Consider the following 26707-nt stretch of genomic DNA (forward strand, 5'->3'; position numbering starts at 1 on the left):
AACGCATGGCTTTGAGCAATTAGTCAAACCCATACGTATGGAAAGCTATAAAATGTGAAACAATTCAAAGGAGCAAACCCAACAGCTTTGTATTTTTAACAAATTGGAATTTTTTATATTAGTGCTGTGATTGTTCCACCTCTCTTTTGTTATTATGACAAAAAAGAAATATTTCTTACACTTCGGATTTTAAAATCTGTATGGCAATAAAGTTTGTTCTTCTTAACAACATCATGCAACGCAGGTTCCGACACAGTATTCGTTTTTTTTTTTGTCTTATTCATCACTAGCAAATTAGTTTACATGATTGAAAATATAAATTTATGTTTTTAAGTAGATATATCCTAACTTTATGATTAACAATTCATGCACAACCTTAAATACAATTTATTGGTTGGCATTAACCGATTCAATATGGTGGTCAAATAACATACGTATAGCAAATCTAAAAAGACGCTGATTTAAAAAGGGATAAAATGCAAACAAAAGAACACACACCTAAAATGCCTTAAAATAAAAGACATTTTTTTAAATGTGCAATTAGAAAATCGAATATTGAAATTTCCTTTAAAAAATGCGTATTGTAGTTAAATAAACTATCATTTGAATGGTTTTACACTAGTAATTTTTTGGGGCCCTTTATAGCTTGCTGTTCGGTGTGAGCCAATGCTCCGTGTTGAAGGCCGTACCTTGACCTATAATGGTTTACTTTTATAAATTGTAACTTGGATGGAGAGTTGTCTCATTGGCACTCATACCACATCTTCCTATATCTATATCATACTATGTTTTTATATACAAATAGATTGAAAGGGGCCTAGATAAATGTAAGTGTGCTTATATTGGTTACTGTAGGACGTCATAATGTATTGAATTTAACAATTAGATAATAAATCAAAGGCTTTTGAAAAAATTTATTTGGCTGTAAATTTGTCATGGCATCTATCTGCAACAAAGAAAAACAACCAACTTGCACTCAAAAACTTGGCTACGATAAAGTAACTGAAGGGCCATCCAGCAGCAATAAAGTTATATAAAGAACTACTTGGTAATCCATAGCATAAACACCTATTTGGAAAAATTTGTTGCAACATTTGTGTTGCTATTTTATTTCTACTTTTATATTTATTATTATAAGTATTATTTTTTCTAACAACTATGATGAATAGCGAAGGTGGGGATCAACAATTTGCCCCATACAAAATGTCAATGTTGAATCAAATTGAAAAGAAACATATATTTTATAATACGATAAAATAGTAAGATTTGGGATTATAAAATATCCCTTTAAAACATCAATCTTATTTAAATAACAAAATGAAAAAGAAACATACAATAGAAAACACAGTATGAACTAGTATCTTTAAATTCTCACAAAATTGGAGAAAGACTCAAAATAACTAGCATTTCATTAAAACCTCATCACCATAAAATGTTTTCACTAAAATTTTAATTTGAGTTTCATCCTACATATAGGTGGTGGTTGGGGAAGATCAAGATCATCAAGAAAAGCGTGAGCATCTAACTAATTGATATTCATGATCTATTACCTAATACAATAGTTTCAATCACATCTTACTGGACACAACACATTCAAGGTTCTGGTCTTGGCATTATTGTGTTATTCGTTTCTTTCTTAACCCTAATAAAGTAAATTTGGCCAGTCCATTCACAATACATTAAAGCACCAAGCTCACTTTCTTATATATGCCTTGATGCTGGTTCATTATCTTTCTATCAGAGCTGAAATGTTAAATCAAAAGCATCAGAAAATATACATACTGGGAAATGGGAGGGCGGATTGTTTCTTTAGATTTGGTCAAGCTCCGTGTATGGTTCGAATCCAAATGACAATTCAACATCAAGTAAAATGCTCGGACTAAATTTATGGGTTCAACAAATGAGCATATGAAAGTGAGCAGTAAAAAATGAAAACGGAAAGAACGTGAATTAATAGCTTTTGTAGACGAAACGCTCGTCTGGCGTACATAGTTTCAATCCCGGTATCTATGATGAGGTTATGTTCATACTATACGACTACATTAACAAGGGTGTTCTCTTTAAACAAAAACTGTTTAAAAATAGATATGAAGAAAGAAAGACTGAAATCGACACTATATAGGTCTTAAAGTGCGCTTTTTCTACAAAAATGTGAAACCTAGATACAAATAACATGTTTCATGTCATGAAAAATCTTATTTTGTGAAGAACCATTGATTTAAAAAAAACAAAAACTAGTACACATAAGAAGATATTATCAAATTGCTGGGTTTTTTTTATCGATAACACATTTGTTGAGTTTGGTGGATTGATATATCAGTAGACAGTCGGTTTTCTAAGAATAATAATTGTACACCACTACTGGTGGACTTATTTTTGTACTCATATGAAGCAAAAGTCATACAGAACCTTCTTAAAAAAAAGAAGAAATTTCTCAACAGTAACAAACCCTCATTACAACGTATAGCGTTTACATATCATTGTTAAAGCGTTACGCTCGTGCATGGTCACACTATATGGACTTCATAAACAGAGTTGTGCGCCTTACACAAAAACTGATCTATGTTATGGAGAAGAACGACTGAAATTTCAGTACAGTACAAAACCATAACAGTCGTCTGATCTGTAATTTTACCGATTGTGTCTAATTACCTATTGTGACATTTTAAGGTGGTACCAAACACCTTGACCAAAATTAATGTGGCTCGTTTAATTTTCATAAAATTTTGACAAAATATTTACTTTGACCCTTTGACAAAACTATAAAAATTTCCAAAAACTCGAACCACATACTTTATGGGAAACATTTCATTGGATATATAGCAGTTTGACAAACACTAATTTTGGTCATTGAGAAGCTTAATATTTCCTTAACAATAGAACGTGATTAAAACGTTCAGCTGATTGTTTCAGAGTTATCTCCCTGTAGTGTTATGTACCACCTTCATTGAGTATGAAATCTTATTGCGTGTGGTGCATGCATAGCCGAAGACGCCTACCTTGTTGAAGCACCAGGTCTCGATTCTTTTGAAGTTCATGCGATTACTCCAGTTTTTGTTTGTTACCTTGATTCGTCTCTTCCTTATTGATTTACGATCACGAATTGGTTGACCAATACAATGTGTCAGCGTCTCAACTCATTAGCGGTGATGCATGCATGGCATGAGACTCTTCGCACCCGGTCTCGCTCCTTAAGTGGTTCATGAGATTCACTCGGTTTTCATGTGTTACCGTGATTTGTCTCTTTTAAATCGATTTACGAGATTTGAACATCGGTTAAATACTGTCGCCTGAATTCAAAAGCAAGGAATTGAGGGTGGGAGTATGGCTACGACGAGTGGAACATATTGATTGTCATCTGCGACAGATATATTCCATAGCAGTCAACATAATCATGAGTGCAGTAGAAAGTAATGCGGACAATTGTTATTTAGATTCCAAGAGAAATCACTGTAACAAAGAGAATATAATATCCAGATAAGTATTGTATAAAACCAATATAACTAAGATCGAATATTTATTAAAACGCTTCAATGTTGGCAAGTACAACTTCCATCGACACAATGTGCTCGTCCTCCATGCTTTTGACAATGTTGATGACAATCATCCCGTATGGTACAAGCTAGAAATAAAAGAAATACCGTGAAAATAACACCTCTTTATAAGCAAATGCAGCAAGTCGTATATTATTATTACATACTCTGTATTTTTCAAAACAGTTGGTAGGCCAAATCTGTAAGGAAGTTGAAGAGCATTGAAAACTGAAAATTCCATAAAAATTTTGGTTAAGGCTTTCTATGCCTTGGTGAAAAACCGTAGCATTTAGAATGTTTTGAAATTTTATAAGTCATTAGACACGTACAAATCTTCACAAAACTTTCAACATAGATGGAAGACAAGATTGAGAGGGAAACTGTTTTGAATCCGAAAAAAAAAATAATCTCATATAAAATCTCTCTGATCTTCAACACATTGTTAAGGTAAAACCAACATCATCTGATGTAATTAGATAATCTTAGTTAACATGCATAGACAGTACAGTCCCACAAGACTTAAACTAAAATCAACTGTATAACACATTATGTTTTTTGACTGTAATAGAAATCTCCGTCGGTTTGCGTGTAAAACATAATTAACAGTCTCTTGATATTCAAATGTGAAATGTCCTCTATATAAATCATTGACAAGATATGAATTAAGGATCAAATATATGTTTCGCTGGCTACTTTTTTTTTTGCGTTAGAAGATATTGAAAAATATTCAAAAAAGTACTAGATAGTGAAGAAATTCATAGATATAGTCACTTTCCTGTATTGGATTCAAATTTTTCACTCAATTACTCTACATTAAGAAACACAATTTTTGATATGAGCATGAATTTTGTAATAGAACAATGTAGTTTTTTGGTACAGAAGATTTTTTTTATTTTGGTTGAGGATTCATTAGTTAAAGCGGAATATATTATAGAGTAACCGGTTCATACAAATTAAACTGACTGTTTGATTTATTCCTTAGGAATGTGAGATTATCTACATTTGTAAATGAAGAATAAAAAATACTAGTACGAATGAACAAAATTTTCTTAGATCTTACCGTTGCCGGTGTTGGTTGCACAAGTACATCTGTGGTCAATACAAGTCAATGATCCTTGAGAACATTGTGTCACAGAGCAGTCCCCGGCTTGTTTACAATTCTCTGCGTAAACTGCAACTATAAAATGAAGGGGATTTAGCTTTTTGTTGATTCTGTAATGGTTTGTTGTCTTGAATACAAATGATTTCCCAAAAGTTGCTAGTATGTTACAAACAAATTATTTTATTTAAATGTTCACATATCCTACAATTAAGTGAATATAACAAACATACGTATTTTTGTTTTATGATTTCTTAACTGTGTAGCATCACCACCGGATAAAGATACCCCCAAAGCGGTGGAAAAACAAATGTGAAGTCAGGTAAGGTCAAATTCTTCTTATTTTCATTACATAATACGTTTTGCTGACGAGTAAATTTTGTGATACTGATTCTTAATAATGTAACTTCCATTTAGGGCTGATTGTGATCCTTAATTGGCTTTCTTTCTCTTCAAATCGTCAGAATCGGACCGGGTGGTACCTGTTCAAAGAAGCATGTGACGAGTTCAAACTTGTTAAAACACATTTATCCTATTCATTTTACGTTTTCGTAGAACAAAGTTATATCATATTTAAGCTTGAACAACACTGTATTACTACATAAACTACTGTTTTCAGAGAAGTTCATGTAAATAAAGCGGATACATTGTACGGCGAATAGTGTTTTACTATACGGGGAATAGAATAGATACGTTTTGCTATCCTTCCTTGTTTCTTTGCTTGGGGTACCTGTATCCGGTGATGATGATACACGGTGTTCTCAAGCCTTTTAATAAATTTTCTGTTAAAAAAAGAATTCCTTACGTATATTAAACGTTTACCATCTTAAAATATCAATTTAGGAAAAGCTTTGAATTGGGAAAAAAAACTAGAATTAGGAGATCAAGGGGTATCAGATAACCCACTCATAGCATACTCTTGAACAGAAAATGGCCAGTATGTGAAAATCGAGCTTTTATATTAGGCACGTTTATATTATTGTCAATGATATTTTGTCTTTAACTTTAAAAAGATTTTTTACATGTACTGTCATACAGAAAAAAAAAATAAAAAAAAATTGATTGGTAAATGACAAATCCGTGACATTATTTTAGATTTAAAAAAAGATTTTGTTAAGCGGCACTTTATTTATTATCATGGAACCAAAGAAATTTCTATTTTCAAGATTCATAAGTGGCATAAGTCTTAAATGTTAAAGGCCAAAACTGTCAAAATCGAACTTGACCTGTATTTAAGGATCATAACACTTAAATGACTCTGTCAAGTAGTTCCTTAGATAAAATCCGGAAAAACAAACCTCAGTTTTGAAAGATATTAAGGGGTATACTCTTAAACGGTAAATTCAAACGCTGTCAAAAATGAACTTGGCCAGTATTTTATGGATCATGAAATTATTTTAAAATCTAGAGTGAAACAATAATTATCATTCTGAAAACAAAACAATTTTTAGAAAACTAACGGGCACTTCAAAAGGCTTATTTCAGAAGATCGGCCAAAGCTATTGTATTTTAATTATCTGTTTTAGCAACAATTAAATATTTACATACCAAGGAAAACTAATGCGAAACACAGAACGACCTTCATTTTCCTGCTGTTAGGTTAGTAATGAGCGTTATCTTAAGACTTTCGTCTTTATATCATAATAATTATTGTCGGACTAGGGTCCAATAAAACATGGCACTGATAAGATTTCAGATTATTGATAGGTGTATTGAGAATATTTAAACACGCTCTTCAGGATAATTTATTCTGTGTATTTGTAACGACCAGTGGCAAATATTTCATGCATATTCATTAATAGCATAGCATTTTTTTCCAATTTGATAATAATATATTTCGTCTCATATGGGACGTTAGTTACCGATCACTACAAAGGGAAGATAGTTGTATGAATCATTGAAATTTACCACCAGTGTTGTATTAATTCGAGACTCGTTCACCTGTTTGAAAAAAAACCCAAAAAAGTCTCCAAAAGTTTTACGTCATTTTTAGATATTCAAACTTTTTTAAAATTCAGTAACTTCACCGTACCATTGTATTTAGAAGATAGTGCCTTTGTTATAAACCTTTGAACTTTTAAGGATCAATGCAAATCAAACCGTGATATTTTTGGATTGCATTTACAATATTTTGAAATGTTGTTTTTTTTCAATTTTGAAATAATTTCAAATTTGGTGTCTGCAAGGCTATTTGCAATAGAAAGTTTATATATGTTATTTTTTCTTCTATACGTAAACAGATTCATATATATATATGTCAAGCTTAATTTGGTGATTGTATATTGAATCGTGAATTAATCTGGTTTGGGAATTCTGAAGTGTGATAAATATATAAAAATGATAGAAATCAACTTGAGAAAAGGCTCATGTGATGCTTCGTAATGCAAAACTAAACTTAACAAATTTAGTTTCTATATATCTTCAGAAAAGTTAAACATGTTTGGAGAGCATATAGATAACTGGTAAATTATGAAGTCAGGGATTTCGTTACCATAAATCAATTAAAACCTTACCAAATTCTTTCATAGATACACAGATTTGGTTTGGAAGTTTGGCTGTACCTGTAGAATTCTTATTAAATAGAGGATATCACGTCCTAATGTTTACGGTGATGTTGTTTAAAGAGCCCGTAAATTTAGATTCGATCCTTGGAAACTTACTGGCACTTTGAATACACTGAATATTCTTAAAGGTTATCAATTTAACACAGTAGCAAAATGTTTATAAATTGTTTTATCGGTTCTAACATTAATTTTGTTTTTCAAAAATTTAAACATAAATAAATATATATTGCTATATATAGTTGCGAGAACTCATGATCCTGCTTCCTGTCGATACTGTTTACTTATATTTGGTATTGCGCAATGTCATATGTTTCTCAGACTGTTTATGACTTCTTTACACTACATCCGTTGGAGTGTACTACTTGATACTTTAGTGTGAGTGAGCATGATTAATTTAAGTTGTAATTGCCGTTGAACTAGCTTTCAGTAATTGCGAGAATCGGTGCTTTGTGTCTTATGTGTTTATGTTAGTTGTTTTTTGTGCTCGTACCGATTTATTGAATTAAGCCATTTGCAACTGATTTTTACAGTTTGTTCTTATGTTGCGCTGTTACACCACTGTCTGATGTTATGCGAGGATTGAGCCCTCACAAACATGTATAACCCCGCTACATTCTTTATGTAAAAATATGGAGATCCACCAAAATTCAAATGAAGTGGATGTAAGCAATTATAGGCAACCGTACGCCCTCAACAATGAGAAAAACCCATACCATATGGTCGGATATAAAAGGCCACGACATAAAAAATATGAAACAATTTAATTGAGAAAACTAACGGCCTAATGTTTAACAAAACAATTTACGAAAAACAAATATGACAGACATGAACCAACGACAACCACTGAAATACAGGCTCCTTACTTGGGACAGGCACATAAAGAATGTGGCAGGGTTAAACATGTTTGTGAGCGCTCAACCCTTCCCTAACCTGGGACAGTGGTGTGAAAGTACAACATAAGAACAAACTATAAAAATCAGTTGAAAAAGGCTTAACTCATCAGATGGATTAATAGAAGTACATCTAACAAAAACACAGAGTTGACGTAAACGGGTACTTATACATCCCCACAACAAAAAGACACTAAGTACAGATCTGAGAGTACTCGCAGTTACTGACAGCTAGTTCAAAGCCAATAACAACTAATAAAAAAAATCATGTATCTAAGACTAAAATATCAATCAGTACACATCCAACATCCAATGGATTTAGTGTATAGACGTCATTAACAGTCAGAGAAAAACATGACCTTGGGCAATGCCAAACTATAGGTATTTTTGTTTTTTCAGAATTAGTTGTTACTAATTAGGCCGTTAGTTTTCTCTTTTGAAATATTTCACATTTTTCATGTCGTGGCCTTTTATAGCCGACTAAACGGTATGGGTTTTTCTAAATGTTGAAGGCCGTACGGTGACCTATGATTACTTATATTCATTTCATTTGAACTCTGGTGGAAAGTTGTCTCATTGGAAATCATGTTACATCTCCATATTTTTATATTACTTTCAGTACAATTTACAAAACATATCAAATGAGAATAATCATGTATATATCAATGTCTTTGACAATTCATAAGCACCGCTACCGAAAGTATAGCTAAAGAATTTAAAATTCATTGTCGAAGTACTATGGCAAGTCGTTTTACTATTTATTCTAACTTCAAGATATCTCATATAATATACAAGATATCTCATATAATATATAAGATATCTCATATAATATATAAGATATCTCATATAATATATAAGATATCTCATATAATATATAAGATATCTTATATCATCTGTTTTTATAAGATATCTTATATCATCTGTTTTTATAAGATATCTTATAAACCTTATAAGATATATTATATACTTTATAAGATATCTTCTATACGTTATACGATATCTTCTAGAGTTTATAAGATATCTTCTAGAGTTTATAAGACATCTTATGAAGTATATAAGACATCTTATAAAGTTCATAAGATATCTCATTAAGAAAATTATATGAGATATCTTATAAAGTTTATGAGATATCTTATAAAAACTAGATTATACAAGATATATTATAAAGGATATAAGATATATCATTAAGTATATAAGATATCTTCTTAAGTATATAAGATATCTTATAAAGTTTATAAGATATCTTCCTTATATTTACTATATAAGATATCTCATATTTTTTAAAAAGATATCTTATACAGGTTATATAAGAGAGGCGGAAGATACCAGAGGGACATTCAAACTCATAAGTCGAAAATAAACTGACAAAGCCATGGCAAACAAAAAAAAGAAAAAGACCAACAGACAAACAATAGTACAAAAAACACAACATAGAAAACTAAAGACTGAGCAACACGAACCCCACCAAAAACTGAGGGTGATCTCAGGTGCTCAGGAAGGGTAAGCAGATCCTGCTCCACATGTGGCACCCGTCGTGTTGCTCATGTTATTACAAACCCAGTAATAAGTCTAATTCGGTAGGTCAAATTCGGGAAAAGGGGACGGGATTGTAGTTACGACATTAGGAACAAATCCGCTATCATCTGTGAAACGGATATTCAATAACGGTCAACCAACTCGTGATGGCGTCCGTAAAACTTACGAAGGGATGATTTCAACTTCACCACTTGGAACTCTTGGTTTAGTAGCTTCCTTGTGAGCAGCAACCCTCTATCAAGGAAATCATGATAGGGAATACAAACCCTGGAATATCGTATCAACTGGGAGATATACACTCTGTATGCAGGCGCTGCTGGAATGTTGCTACATAGAAACAGAAAGTTCACAATTGGGAAGCTGAAATCATCTCTTCTGTCGTAAATTTTTGTTTTCAATAGACCCTCATTGTCAATTTCTAGATGTAAGTCAAGATATGAGGCAGACTTTACTGTATCTGTTGTATCCTTTATCTCAAGTTCGATGGGATAGATGCGTTCAACATAGTCACCAAATTTTGAATTATTTAGTGAGAGAACATCATCTATACAGCGGAAAGTAAAGTTAAAGGATACTGCTAACTTCTTTTCTTTGTTCCTAAGAAGTTCCTGTATGAAGTCAGCCTCGTATGAATAAAGAAACAAGTCGGCAAGAAGAGGGGCACAGTTTGTTCCTATGGGAATGCCGATTGTTTGTTGAAAAACACGTCCTCCAAAAGTAACAAATATATTGTCAATCAAGGAATCAATCATCTTGATAATGTCAGTTTCAGAGAATTTTTTGTTTGAATCAGAGTGATTTTTTACAAAGTAGGTACTTGTATCTACGTTGACCATTCTTTTTTTTTTATGAAACAAAGGAGGACCAACTCTTTCAATTTGTCTTTTAGTTTGGAATGGGGAATACTCATATTATTTATAAGATATCTTAAAAAGAAAATTATATGAGATATCTTATAAATTATATGAGATATCTTATAAACTATATAAGATATCTTATTAACTATATAAGATATCTTATTAACTATATAAAATATATTATAATCTATATGAGATATCTTATAAATTTATTAGATATCTTGAAGTTAGAATAAATAGTAAAACGGCTTGCCATAAAGTACATATCGAATATCAACTTATGATACCTATATCAACACGCTCTGTTCATGTATCTACAGTAATCTTCGACAGGTAACCATAACGTTAATTAATACAAATTCGGCTTTAATACGAGAACATTTCAAAGCTTCAAAAACCAAAAAACGCTCAATACATACAAGCAAAATCGTCTATGGTCGAGTTTCCTGGGCATGCGTTGAAAACATTTTTTTCATAATTACAGTTGAATAAATTATAAATTAAAAAAATACATTACAAATATAGACTCTTAATGTAGCAATTTTTGAAAAGTAATTGAAATATTCTACTGAGATATAACTATATTCATTAATAGGACTCCTTTTCTAGAAATCACGGATCTTAATCTGTCAGTGAATAAGTTAACCTAATTTTAAGACAGACAGCTAGATACCATAAACATACCATGTATACACAGGCCAGAGTCTGAGCTTGATTTGCTATATGATATAAAAACTAAACTGACGAAAAAAGGTCATTTATTCAAAATCATAAAATGCAAAAAATACATTTTGCAAATAAAACATTTGACATAAAAGTTCATATTTAATATGAAATAATAATACCTAATTAATACGAAATTACATCAACTAATATCATATCAATTGAATAAATGACAAAGAATAGCAAAGGTGGGGAGAAAAATCTGCCCCACAAATAAACATATTATGCATATCTACTTCAAAAGATAACATTGAGGGAGGTATGTGGGTGGGAATTTTTAACAAATTGATTGATAAGAATCACAAGTTAACACATCAAATGCTGATGATAAAAGGAAGTGACCACAACGCACTTACACGTAAACTCGTGCTGACCCCGAAAGATCAGTGACCAATAAGAAAGATGTAATCCAATCATGCACTGTTCATAAGTGAAATATCTCTGCACGTGAAAACTTGTTTTCTAATTTCAACAATTTATCGTTTGGTTAAGTAGGACACTCTGACCCTTTGACCAGACTAGAGACATCATAAATTTACAGTATAAATAGCTCACTCTTTATTTAAGTCTTAGTAATAAACAATTAAAACAGAATTATCTTCTCTGCTGTCTTAAATTATTTTATTCAGCTTAATTTTCAAATAGCAAATAACATTGGTTTTAAGACAGACAGCTAGATATCATAAACATACTATGTATACACAGGCCAGAGTCTGAGCTTGATTTGCTATATGATATAAAAACTAAACTGACGAAAAAAGGTCATTTATTCAAAATCATAAAATGCAAAAAATACATTTTGCAAATAAAACATTTGACATAAAAGTTCATATTTAATATGAAATAATAATACATAATCAAAACGAAATTACATCAACTAATATCATATCAATTGAATAAATGACAAAGAATAGCAAAGGTGGGGAGACAAATCTTCCACAAATCCGCTTTTAAGCTGAAAGAGTGGATCCCAAATCCACTCTAAGGATGAAAGAGCGCATCCCGCCCCAAGAGGACTGTACGTTTGTTCAGAATGTAATCATAAAATAGCTAACAAATAAAAGTATAGTTCGATTTTACCTCAAATTGCTAAAAGGAAATCACTCCAGTCCAAAATTATCCATAAAATTAAAATTTTTAACAAATTGTTTGATAAGAATCAAAAGTTAACACATCAAATGCTGATGATTAAAAGGAAGTGACCACAACGCACTTACACGTAAACTCGTGCTGACTCCGCAAGATCATTGACCAATAAGAAAGAGGTAATCCAATCATGCACTGGTCATAAGTGAAATTTCTCTGCACGTGAAAACTTGTTATCTAATTTCAACAATTTATCGTTTGGTTAAGTAGGACACTCTGACCCTTTGACCAGACTAGAAACATCATAAATTTACAGTATAAATAGCTCACTCTTTATTTAAGTCTTAGTAATAAACAATAAAAACAGAATTATCTTCTCTGCTGTCTTAAATTATTTTATTCAGCTTAATTTTCAATTAGCAAATAAAATTGGTTATTTTCGATTGTTCACTTCACTTAACACAATCCGCCAAAATACAGTAATCTATGGTGAGTTAATTGTAAAATGATGCTGCTAACAGAAATTTTGTACTCTCTAAATGATTACGCCTGTGATTTAAAAAAAATTGTAAACAAAATTAGAAATGAGTGTTAAAAAAGTTAACGTTTGGTTAGACTCTATAAATGCAAATGTAATCTTTGTCTTATGTAACCTTAATTTGAAATATAGTTTCAATGTATAAACGTTGGGATTTCAATATTTTGATTAGAACACGTCAAAAACTTTTCTAAAAGATTCAGTGAAAAAAAGTATTGTTATCAACATTTCGGTATCTAACACGAATAACATGATAATGGTTATTAGTGGATCAGAGAGTGCTGATCCTGCCTCAGCATATAAGTCCTACCCTCTATTTTGGTGGGGTCGTCTTTCTCAATATAAAGTTTTCTGAGTAGTTTCTTGTGTTTGCAATTTTCGATTGCCCCTCTTGTATTTTCTCGTCTTGTTTTGCCATTGACTTTATTGTAGATCAAATTAGTGTCTGTGTGTTTGTCAAGATCCCTTTTATGTAACTTTTTATCATTTTATCATTACACTCTTACCGTCTTCAACACTAAAAAGTCTTCATCAAACCGTGGTCAGTTTAAGTTTAATGAAAATTCGTCTGCTGTTGACATACAGCAATTATTTTTTCTTCAGAAATTAAGTTTCCAACTCCCTCAGTCAAAATTTACCTTAGATAGATTTTTTTATTCTTGTATGTCACTTTTGGTCATATTTAAGTACTTATACACCCTTGGCTTTCAATCTTTTTTGTTTTGAGAATTCCTGATGATGGTAATTCCAAAAAGTGCTTCGGACGGACGCACCTGATTTATAAAGTGATATTTTCATTTTCTAATCAAATTATGTTTTTAACTTTCCCTTGAGTCATATTGAATATACTTTTTAATGATTATTGCTTTATTTCAATTTGCATTATAAATAGCTAGCTTTAACGGTCTAGAACATATTTGCCGATTTTCTATGTTGGATTCGAAGAATAGCAATGGAATAAAACAATGCATATTAACAGGACCTGCTGGCTAATATTTGGATTCAGTCAAAATCTTTTTACTGCTCTCTGAATTGTTTTACTATAATACTACAACTAAAAAGAATTGCTACATGTATTAAAAATGCATTTTACTGGTATTAATAGTGCATCGCAAAGAAAAGGCCAGCTGTGCACTTACGATGACCTTTCAAGAGATAATGATAGGCAGAAGGTTTAATATCTAATATAAAATGAAGGTTGTTATTCTCAGTATATTAGTTCTGTTTTGTAAGTAGGTTTATACACTTTTGAAATTCGCGTTATTAATTGCAATGATTTATATATTTCATTTAACATTGTATGTATTCTCTAGGTTACGAAATACCGGACAAAATCACTATCAAATATAGAAACGGTTTGCAGACAAACATTTGTAATGCGTCGAGAGGATATTTATCTCCTATTGCTATGCATGGATTATCAGCAGAAAAAGCAAAAAGCGTAAAAGAAAACGGCATAGCTTAGTGAGAACCTTCAGATGACAAGACACAATAAAAATAGATCATAAATTATATCCAATTTAAATTAAAAGTTTTTGAAATTGGTAAATGTCATCAATTTCCGGTGAGAATTTATTTCCCATGAGAAAAAATCCAACCGGGAGATTCTATCCCCTTTACCCATGAATATCTTATTTTTCGGGTTGAATTCAGCATATTGCGACGGAAAAATTAAATGAATACGTCTTTAAATTGGAAAATCATTCAAATAATTACTACAAGATAAATTATAAGATAAGATAAGATCAATTGTATTTCCAATAGAGGACCAATTATAAGAAAATTAGTATAATGATTAGTATATTACACATTTATAATAAAGAAAAAAACCAGCTCAAACATGGAATATAATATGAGTTAATATATATATATATATATATATATATATATATATATATAGATTGCCTAACAATGTAATTTTAACACACTATTTAGTATGTAAATATAAGAATGTTTAAAATATTTACAAAATGATGAAAATAAACGCAATATTTCGCTAGACTAACTAGCTTTATCAAGCGTGCATCTATCCAGGTGAAATCGGATGTAGATGATAAGAAACTTTTGCAGCTCAATGTATATGTTGCACTAGAATTTAGCTGCCTTGAAAATAATACATAATTTGGATGAAGTTCAAGATTTTTACAAAATTGGTAGTTGAAGTTAGCAACGTCCATTGGCCAATATTACAGGATAAAAAGGACGATGCTGTGTACTAAATTATTCTTTATCTTTCCTGTATCTTTTCTCATCTTTTTCGTTAAGACCATCAGGTTCTAAAGTGTGGAGTTGGTGGATCCAAAAATTTTCTCTTCTCCTTCTCGCCGTGGTGTCCCACTCGGTGTTGACTTCTATGATTTGGAAGGTAACATTATCAAAAGAATGTTAAAGGCAGCTAAATTCTAGTGCAACATATACATTGAGCTGCAAAAGTTTCTTATCATCTACATCCGATTTCACCTGGATAGATGCACGCTTGATAAAGCTAGTTAGTCTAGCGAAATATTGCGTTTATTTTCATCATTTTGTAAATATTTTAAACATTCTTATATTTACATACTAAATAGTGTGTTAAAATTACATTGTTAGGCAATCTATAATTTTATTTGTGTAATTGAATTAATCTCTGTACTGATTAATCCACACTCCCATAGATTTGTATGTCATGTGCTGCTATTTATAGGCACTTATATATATATATATATATATATATATATATATATATATATATATATATATATATATATATATATATATATATATATATATATATATATATATATATATATATAAATATGATTATATTTACTGATGAAGGATATCTGTTATCCGAAATATTTATAAATAATTACATTTATAGTTCCTTTTTTGTTATTGGTGTTGCTGTGTACACTTTTTAGGCGTTTATATAATTTATTTATTGTGTACATGCATCGTTACTCGTAACGATCCAGCGCCCTCGTGGGAAAAATCGTTGACTATTATTAAAACGTTTTATATATATAAATTATTCAGACGTTTGTATATATATAAACAAGTCTAAATTGAAAACAACGTTCAAACCTATGATTGCGTTGGATAAAAACCGCAATTTTTATACGTGTGCATGTAAAACAAATTTCTTGGTAGAGGGGTCTATATACAGCACAAACAACATTATCCAAAAGATCAAAAAAGTGAAAATTATGTTTTAACAAATCGCATTTGACTAACAGGTCGAACAACTGATGTTCTTAAACCCTGCTGACTGCCATTGACGATTGCCAAATAAATTGATCACGAGATGTAACATGGATCTTAATTATTAATTTAATACCAAACAGAAAACAATAAACTTGCGGAGAAGATGGTATACCGCAAACATGAGGTGCAAACATTTGTACACCATATCCGGATTTTGACAATCAATGACTCTTCAGTGATGTTAATGATCGAAACGGTATTTGGAAAGCCATATAATTTACCTCAATTTAGGATAGACTCTTGAATTTTAAAGAGTCGAAATAGGATGAACGGATCATATAAACCCAAAGGAAAATATAATACAACCCAAACGAAAAAATATAAACAAGTCTAAATTGAAAACAACGTTCAAATCTATGATTGCGTTGGATAAAAACCGCAATTTTTATACGTGTGCATGTAAAACAAATTTCTTGGTAGAGGGGTCTAAATACAGCACAAACAACATTTTCCAATAGACCAAAAAAGTGAAAAGTATATTTTAACAAATCGCATTTGACTAACAGGTTGAACAACTGATGTTCTTAAACCCTGCTGACTGCCATTGACGATTGCCAAATAAATTGATCACGAGATGTAACATGAATCTTAATTATTAATTTAATACCAAACAGAAAACAATAAACTTGCGGAAAAGATGGTATACCGCAAACATGAGGTGCAAAAATTTGTACACCATATCCGGATTTCGACAATTAATGTCTCTTCAGTGATGTTAGGGATCGAAACGGTATTTGGAAAGCCATATAATTTGCCTCAATTTAGGATAGACTATTGAATTATATATATATATAATCATACAAACCACAATGTTCATTGTTCGTTGATCATGCACCAGAAGCAACATCATATCAATCATAAAATACGCTTTTTATTACTTAATTCCTCCTCGTGCATGATGCATATGCATAGTTGTTGTAGTTATCCAAATAAAGGAGTCACCAAGAGCAGGTGCATAATGGATACTCACTATAAAAAAAACCAAAGATTTGAATATTTGCGCACTTTACAATACAAAAGTCATTTATAAACAAATGCTGTAATTAAAGTTTTACTTTTGTTATTTTGAGAATGTTGGTGTTAATGGCATATCTTTGAAATCTTCTGTTTAATTTAAAAACAAAATTAGACTCAATATAAGAATACGAAGATGTGATATGATTGCCAATGAAACAACTTTCTACCAATGACCAAATGACGAAGAATAAAAGAAATGACACAATTTCTGATTATTTTCATAGAATTCTGAATAAAAACATTGATTTGAATTTTTCCACTTTTATCACACGCTTCCTTATATATCATTATGATGAATTATTCGTTTTGATAATTTCAGTATACATGTAGCTATTCGAAATTGCAAAGTTGTATAGATTGATTGTTTTTCTATCTTATTTACCAATTCAAATATCTCATATAGTAAAAGTTATTACGTGAAATCAAACACATGATAAAAATGTGTTCAAATTTAGAAGTTCATAATTATGTTCATATTCATTTCCTTTTCAAGTGTAGTATCTGGACTGTGAATATCTATTTCATGGTGTGGTCTGGATAGGCAACAGGAGAGTTTTTTCGGACGTAAACCGGACTGGTTTAACCATACCATATTTCGTGCCAGAACTAAGTTAGACTTTCTGGACCATGTGTTGTTCGTTGTTGTTTCGTTTTTGTCTGTGCATTTTCTTGTTGGTTAGTGTGGTTTGTTAAACTGTCTAATATTTGTGGTATTTTCTGTAATACGTTTTATATATTATTTGGTAGTTGTAAGTTCTTTCTTTTTAGCAGCTGTAGTATATGCAGAGGACTGCCCTGGTGGGTCAAATTCAGAGTGTTCTACTGTTTGCTGTAAACAAGGATCATTGGCATGTGTAAATAAGATATGCACATGTGCTCAAAACACAGGACATGGTAAGTTTCATCTTACAATTACCTGTTTTCTACAGTGACACATATACCTTTATTGTTACATTGTTTATAGCTTAAACAGAGGAACATATTATATAGAATTGGAGAACGAGAGATGTCGGTCTTCAACAAAATATTTTGACCAGCAAGACATTTGTATTTATCATGCTCGTTTGCGAAGCAAGAACAGCTTGCTATCGACTATTAAACAATTTCTGAACTTGATTGGTTGATTGAAACAGCTAATCATGCCACAAAAAAACCCAAGTAAGGTATCTAGAAGAATGCACTTCAAATGAACTTCAAACGGAAAAGGATTAAGTGCATCTAAAGAGTAAATATCTTCTGTAATGTATTCAAACCTTGTCATCTAAGCATCCCTCTATAAATCATGAAAATAATGCAGAAAATGAACAGAAGAAGAGGTGGAGTATACGACAATGCGACAGCAATAAAACGTGATAAATAACATAAGTCATATATATCACTTATAGTTTGGATATACATTAAATTGATATTGTAGGTCTATATGGCTATTAATCTGAGGCACAGAGAGACTTCAGCCTTCGTTTGATAGCTGACAGCGCGTTTGCGATGTATAACTTGTGAAGCATGACTTTCATTCGTAAAACCGTATGATACAGATTCAAGTTCACACGATTCACATTTCTTGAATATCATACAGACCACATATTTGAGAAACGTTCAGAAATCCGATAGACTAGACATTAAATTTGCTACTACATGTAACGCAAACATGTGATGCCCTTAATAGCATGGATATCTTATATGTCAATTCATTTATTTTTGAAATTATTGTTGCTTCAAACACATTGACTATTGTTTAATAAATACAAGTTGAAATATCATCTCTTTTTAATAACAGGCTGTGCTACAAGAGAAGAGTGCCATACACGTGGTATATGTGGACCATTACATGTAGCTTATTGTGTGAACGGACAATGTAAATGCGAGTTCCATTAGACTATGTTGAATAAAATTTATACTTCTGTAGTCTTGTACAGTGATTTTTACTGCAACTAATTCGTCCGATTTTTGTTATATCTGACCATGTATATTTTTTTTTCAAAACCACAAAAAAGCTATTCATATTACCTTTATAACATAAACTAGTATGTAAACTTACTTCCCAAACTGTACAAACATGTTTAACCCCGTTATCTATGTGGCCTGTCCCAAGTCAGGAGTCTGTAATTCAGTGGTTGTCATTTATTGCTGAATATCATATTTGTGTTTTGCTTATTGTGTAGTACATAAATCAGCCCTTTGGTAATCTCGTTTGAATTGTTTTGCATTTGTCATTTCGGGGCCTTTTATAGCTTGCTATGCGGTATAGGTTTTGCTCCTCGGTGAAGGCCGTGCGTTGATTTATAGTTGTTAACTTCTACGTAATTTGGTCTCTGGTGGAGAGTTTCACTGGTAATCATAACACAATTTCTTCTTATTATAAAGATTTATTGACAGTGCTTACCAATTTTTCATGTCCGGAATAATGAAACCGTAAGGGCTAATATCTTTCTGAGCAGCGAGCCGATTGTGAATAAAATGTATGCATTGTATTATAAAGACAAACAAATAAGTACAAATGATCAATTGTAAATACATGTGAATGCACATTTTTTATTCCACTGGTCCAAGGGTTAGATTGATAGCTAAAACACCTGTAGTTATTTACATCCTTGTTTTGTGTGATCTTTGATAGATATTTGTCTTACTGGTAATCAAATCACAACTTTTTTTATCCTTTTTTTTTTATTAACAACGTAATGTGTTTATTCGTCTTTCTAAGTCAGGAACCTCATCGGCGGATGTCTTTACTCTTATCATGTAGGGAAATACAATGTTTCTTTTTTTGGTCGATTCTCCACACGTAATCAAGTAGTAATACATTCTTGGATTTCAAATTTTTGGTTTTGAGCGTGTTACCTCCATTTTCTAGCACATGGTGAATACCGCTGCATGAAGACTGTTAGTCCTTGAGGATATCATCAGCACAGTAATCAATATGATTTATAGCATACCGTTTTTAAATTCTCCGTTCATAAATGTGAACATTTTTAAAGAAACTAAGTTTCAAACTCCCTCAGGAGACCTTATGTGGATTTGGCTAATCTTTTTGATTAAATAACTCATCACCTAATTAGATGTTAATACATCCTTGGCTTTACAAATTTTGGGTTTCAGCATTCATTATGAAGGTAAATTCAGAAATCGGACGCACCAATGTATAAATAAACTCATTATAGATACCAGGATTAAAATTTTGTACGTCAGATGCGCATTTCGTCTACAAAAGATTCATCAGTGACGCAAAAATCAAAAAAGTTAAAATGGCCAAATAAAGTACGAAGTTCAGGAGCATTGAGGACCCAAAATTCCAAAAGGTTTTGTCAAATACAGCTAAGGTAATCTATTCATTGTGTAGAAAATCCTAAATATTTTGAAAAATTCAAAGTTTTATGAACAGTTAATTTATTATAATTCATAAACTGGGTCGATGCTGCTGCTGGTGGACCGCTAGTCACCGAGGGTATCATCAGATCAGTAGTCAGTTCTCCGATACTGACATGATTATAGCATAGTAATTACCTTTCTGAAGTTCTGCATTGACAAATTTAGATTTGTTTTAAGAAACAGATTCCAACTGGGGCAAAGTTATCTTTAGTTGGATTTTTTCGCTATGTTTTGTATGCCCTTTTGATATGGCCCCTCGCGTAACCAAGGAGGTATGCATCCTTTCAAGTTTCTGAGTTAAATCGTTCATGATGAAAGGAAATCCACAAAAGCGCGTCTGAAGCACCATATTTTTAAAGTGTTATTTACATTTTCCATATTCTGTTCGTCTAAAAAATGCTGATGAGCATTAATGTAGACTAAGTGAAGTCCATGGTATGATGATAAGGATACTCATTTCATCTACCCAAACAAACAATCTGCATACCCCTCAAATAGTATTCTTACACGAGACTTCGGATTTATCGTCTCCATTTTGACAGGACGTAATAAATGCGGATTAATAAATACCTTCAATCCAAATATAACCCCGCTTAGCTTAATTTGCTGGTAGACGGAAGAAGTCCAGTTGATCATATTGCTTGATCCGATTAACCCTGTGGTTAAGCGTGTTTAAAATTGGTTCGTTACTCCCTGGTCATCACTTGCTATTGCAAAAGTATATATATATATTTGTAATGTAACGAAATCTTTGTTATTGTCATCATTATCTTTACATAAAAAGTCTGATAATTTTAAACTGACTGCCTGTGTTAACCACTATCCTACTTAACCAGTTTTGTCTGACCTAACTTCCTTTTACCACTAAAATATACGATATATGCGGTGTGAAAGCTGCGTCTGTTTAACAGAATGAAATGTTGCCCAAAACTATGAACAAACACTTCAATAGAAGGATTTTCTTATTTGCTTTATATGATTTGGTAATAAGTGTTCATTAGACAACTGCATCCTGCTATTTGTTGCTCAATTAAGGCAACAGTAGTTTACCGATGTTCAAATCTTATAAATCGATTTAAAAGACAAATCAAGGTAACAAACAAAAACTGGGAATCACATAAATTTCAAAATGAGCACGACCTAGTGTTGATGGTACATGTGAATGCCGACATTAGTAGAATCATATGTTTCTTATGCTTCAGCCAAGGGTAGTGTTAATGGATTACATTTCATCTAGAAGTAAATCAATGATAAATTATTATTTTATGTTTTAAAAGATTATGGTGAAAATTAACTAAGGCAATCTACCTTTATCTACCTGAAAAATCCCTGAACTCACTGAGATAGCTGTGTCAGTGGAGTAATTGTTAACAGCGTGTGCAATATTTTTGTTTAAAAAAAAAAAAACCTAAGGCAACGGTAGTTTACCGATGTTCAAATCTAATAAATTGAACTAAATATTTAAACTCGGGATAATTCTTAAAGTTTTCCTCAACAAAGGCTAAAGTCGTTATAGACTCACTGATTTAGTGAAATGGTTCTTTCCTCCGATGCTCTGACGATTTTAATACTTCTTGGATCTCACAAATATTGTCGATTCTAATTGCATTTTAAGATGAGACTTAATGAAACCTGTTATGAGCGTTGTTTCAGCATATTTTTGAGTGACATTGTCCAATCAACAGCTGGTGCTACCTTAGTTATGATTTTGTAGTTGTGAGCGCAATGTGACCAGAATGCTTTCCAAATTATGTGGTGTTTTTATTTCCTTGTTCAAATAATGTGTGTATTAATTGAACGGCATGTGCTTTAGATATGTAAATGAGGTTTTGTGCACATAAAACTGGTTTAATCCTACCACATTTTATGCTGTCTCGACAATGTGTTGCTGTCATTGTTAGTATATGCTTGGGAATTATAACTTTACTTTGTTGTTCTTTATCCTAAATTTTGAGGCACTTTACTCTGCAAGTATAATAGTCTGAAACTTTTTTTTGCTACCACTAGTTAAAATTGTCAAAATGACTTATTTTTCGTTGCACCTAGAATTCAGCATTACACGGAATTTAGGGAAATGGTTAACAATTATTTATGGAAAAGTAGCATTGGGTATTATATTAGATCAATACTCTCGTGTGTGAATTTAAGATCTATTGCTGACACAAAAGGTTAGTTAGGTAGAATGAATGCTGAATCATCTTTTGAGCATTTTAGAATATCATAGGTATAATTATACGTAAATGGGACAGAAACAGAGCGTCACACACATCATGTCTTCTTTAAAAATTAACTATAATATCAAAATAAGAAGATTTGGTTTGATTGCCCACGAGACAACTATCCATGAAAAGACTACACACATGAATGTATACAATTCACAGGTCAACATCGTACGGCATTCAACAATACACAATTCCCCATCATCGTTTAGAAGATTTTAGTGCAAATACAATGTAAATGAAGGGATTTTATTCAGGATATATAAGCTTAATAGCCAGCAATCCAAACTACAATTACAGTCCTGCATGAGAACTTTTAAGTTGTCTTATTTTCAGCTCACATGCACAAAAGGCCAAGTGAGCTTATGTCATTACCTGGCGTCCGTCGTCAGTCGTCGTCAGTCGTCAGTCATCGTCCATTTACTTTTACAAAAGTTTCTCCTCTGAAACTACTGGGCCAAATTTAACCAAACTTATCTGTCATCATTATCGGGAAATGTAGTTTAAAAAATATGGCCGATGATCCCGCCTGCCAACCAATATGGCCGACATGGCTAAAAATAGAACATAGGGGTAAACTAATAGTTTTGTCTATACATAGAGAAAAACTGAAAGGGACAGAAATGTTCTGAATGTTGAGATCTATCTTCTGTTACTTTATGTCAAAACTATCAGACAACTACTGATAAGAGATAATGTCCCTAAATGATGAATTTTTCTAATTGTTTTTTTTTATATATATATATTTGCCTTTGATCTTGAAAACCATTATAATAGATAGAGAGAAACTTTAAATAGAAAAACTGATCAGCAGGACAAGGTTTAAGCTGTCTTAGGCCGTGTTCACATCGATCTTGGTGATGTCGGTGTCATCAACACGTAAACTAAACTGCACTACGTTCCCATTGATATAAAGTCAATGTTTACATGTTAAAGTAGTTTAAATCAGGTCTTGATTACATGCAGTCGATAGTTAATGTAAACCTTGTTCTGGTTAAGTCTACATACACTAGATATTGAAAATGTGAATTTGATTATGAATATATAAGGAAGAAACATCAGTATATAAAAAAATGATTACAAAAATATTATGAATTAATTCACATACCAATTTATTTGTCAATTTACTTGTCAAAAACTCAAAATATAGCTCAGTTATCAAATGAAAAGTTTACATATCCTTACTAACCCCAAACTGTGATAGGAATTGAATTTTTTTTTGGGGGGGGGGGGATTTGAGTGGGAGGGTGCATGTTTATTCTTTTTGGGACGAAAATTTATTTAGACTTTAATCAAATCAAACACATTTTGTTTTCAACAACAGGCAGGTATTTTACAACATCAATCTTGAATGTATTTCCCCCTAACTTTTAATGGAAACAAACTACAATATATTTTGAATCAACAATCTATCTTAAACCCCCCTCCCCAAACACGCAAGGTGAATTGGTTTGTATCTAACTGCTATACTGCTATAGAAGTTTACTTACAAATGTTCAATTTAATTTCGGAGACAAGAAGGGTAAATTTAACAACCTTCTATTAATTCCTGTCGTAAAAAGCTAGAGTGGTAAGGATGTTTCTGGTTATAAGTCAGAAGGGGAATAAAAAATAAAATAAAAAATTTAAAAAAAAAGTTTTTATAATTTTCTAGGTAATCCTTCATAATAAGTAATAAACAATCTAATGGAAGAACGCTCTGGAAATGTTGTTTGAAATAATCTTGTGACATGTACGCCCGATGAACAGTTAAACATCGTATGATCAAAAAGTTCGTGATTTCTATGGTCTGTTAAACTTTGGTATATAAAACATTAGGAGTATTGGTTGTTCTGCTAATTTTGGATCAAAATCGACTTCAAAGGAAATTTAATAAAAACTTAAAATATATTTTGACAGACGGTATGATTGAAAACATGTCATATTTATTCAAATATCGTCCATGTTATATGTTCATTTGTATGATTTACAGTTCGATATTGATTTAAGCTTTCCATATGCTGTTCCTCATAAAAAATGCTGATGAGCATTGATGTCCACCAAGTGAAGTCCCTTGTATGATGATAAGGATAATCATTTGATCTACTCAAACGAACAATCTGCATACCTCTCAAATAGTATTCTTACACGAGACTTCGGATTTATCGTCTCCACTTTAATCGGACGTAAATGCGGATTAATAAATATCGTAAACCCAAATAAAACCTCGCTTAGCTTAATTTGCTGGTAGACGGAAGAAGTCCAGTTGATCATATTGGTTTAACCCAGTAACCCTTTGGTTAATCATGTTTTAGAATTGGTTACTCCCTGGTCATCACTTGCTATTTCAACAGAATATATATATGTAATGCATTCTTTGCTATTGTCATTATCACGTTTACAGCCCTTGGATGGTGTAAACGTCCCCCAAAAAACGTGTATGGTGTAATGGTGTATGGGATATGGTGCAATGGTAGAACGTGTATGGTGCTATGGTGCATGGTGTAAGGGAAATGGTGTAATATTGTAACGTGCGATCGGGAATGGTGTGAATGAATGGTGTACGACATTTAAAACTATGCAAAATATTGATAAGAACAGTTTTTTAATTTTATACATTAATTTACAATTTTGTTATAAAAATTAGTTTTTTAAAATAAATAAATAATTTTGTAGTCGCGCGCTTTCTTTGAAATTAAATTGCATTATGGTGTAATGTGTAAGGTGTGTGGTGCAAAGGTGTAACGTGTATGGTGTAATGGCACAGGGTGTATGGTGAAATGGTGTATGGTGAATGGTGTAATGGTGTATGGTGTTAGTGGGAAGTTTACACCATCCAAGGACTGTACATAAAAAGTCTGATAGTTTTGAACTGACCGCCTGTGTTACCCACTATCCTTCTAAGCATATTTTTCTTACCTAATTTCCTTTAACCACTGAAATATACAATATTTGCAGTGTAAAAGAGCACGACCTAGTGTTGATGGTACATGTGAATGCCGACATTAGTGGAATCATATGTTTCTTATGCTTCAGCCAAGGGTAGTGTTAATGGATTACATTTCATCTGCAGATAAATCAATGATATATTATTATTTTATGTTTTAAAAGATTATGGTGTAAATTAACTAAGGCAATCTACCTTTATCTACCTGAAGCTGGTACTAATGAAACGGGGACCTTCACCGAGATAGCTGTGTCAGTGGAGTAATTGTTAACAGCGTGTGCAATATTTTTGTTTAAAACAAATAAAATAAACCTAATGCAACGGTAGTTTACCGATTTTCAAATCTAATAAATTGAAATAAATATTTAAACTCGGGATATTTCTTAAAGTTTCCAACAACAAAGGCTAAAGGTTGCACTTTGTAAATACAGCTGTTTCTCAAACCACGCCTCTTTTGGGGAGATATATAATATTCATAGATATGTTAATTTGTTAACGTACTGGTTCCCATTTATGATCTCTGTGTTTCATTTCATAGAGACATCACTTGGGAATGTAACCAGTATAGAAAAACATGGTAGCGCCTAAATTTTAATTCTTAGGAGGTCCAAAAATGGAGGTAAGGGTAGTATAGAATTTTAGTATAAGTTTAAACTCTTAGAAGTTCCGGGCATATAAATGTTGAAAATATGCCGCACAGCCCTATATTTTGACCTTTGAATAAAATAGTAGTGCATATAAACTTCCGTTCTAGGATATTATTTTTCACGAAACTTCATAGTAAAAGTGTCACAGTTTTAGCCGCAAAGGGAGTTCCTATGGGAAATTGCATTGTCTATATTTACAGAATTGCAACCTAAAGTCGTTATAGACTCACTGATTTAGTGAAATGGTTCTTTCCTCCGATGCTCTGACGATTTTAATACTTATTGGATCTCACAAATATTGTCGATTCCAATTGCATTTTATGATGAGACTAAATGAAACCTGTTAGGGGCGTTGTTTCAGCATTTTTTTGGAGTGACATTGTCCAATCAACAGCTGTAACTACCTTAGCATTTTGTTGTTGTAAGCGCAATTTGACCAGAATCCTTTCCAAAATATGTGGTG

At 31.9% G+C, this 26707-nt stretch overlaps 1 protein-coding gene across 1 annotated transcript; it reads right to left on the reverse strand.

Moving 5' to 3' along the window:
- Window positions 1-3500: 3500 nt before the first annotated feature.
- On the reverse strand, window positions 3501-6239 carry LOC127725928 (serine protease inhibitor Cvsi-2-like). Its single transcript, XM_052233232.1, has 3 exons — window positions 6181-6239; window positions 4594-4710; window positions 3501-3622 (listed from the first exon to the last, which is right to left on the reverse strand). Exons 1-3 carry the CDS (start codon window positions 6215-6217, stop codon window positions 3531-3533), a joined length of 246 nt encoding a protein of 81 aa, XP_052089192.1. The 5' UTR covers window positions 6218-6239; the 3' UTR covers window positions 3501-3530.
- Between the last annotated feature and the right edge of the window lie 20468 nt (window positions 6240-26707).

Source organism: Mytilus californianus, unplaced genomic scaffold, assembly GCF_021869535.1.
Source record: "Mytilus californianus isolate M0D057914Y unplaced genomic scaffold, xbMytCali1.0.p SCAF_15, whole genome shotgun sequence".
Taxonomy (NCBI): domain Eukaryota; kingdom Metazoa; phylum Mollusca; class Bivalvia; order Mytilida; family Mytilidae; genus Mytilus; species Mytilus californianus.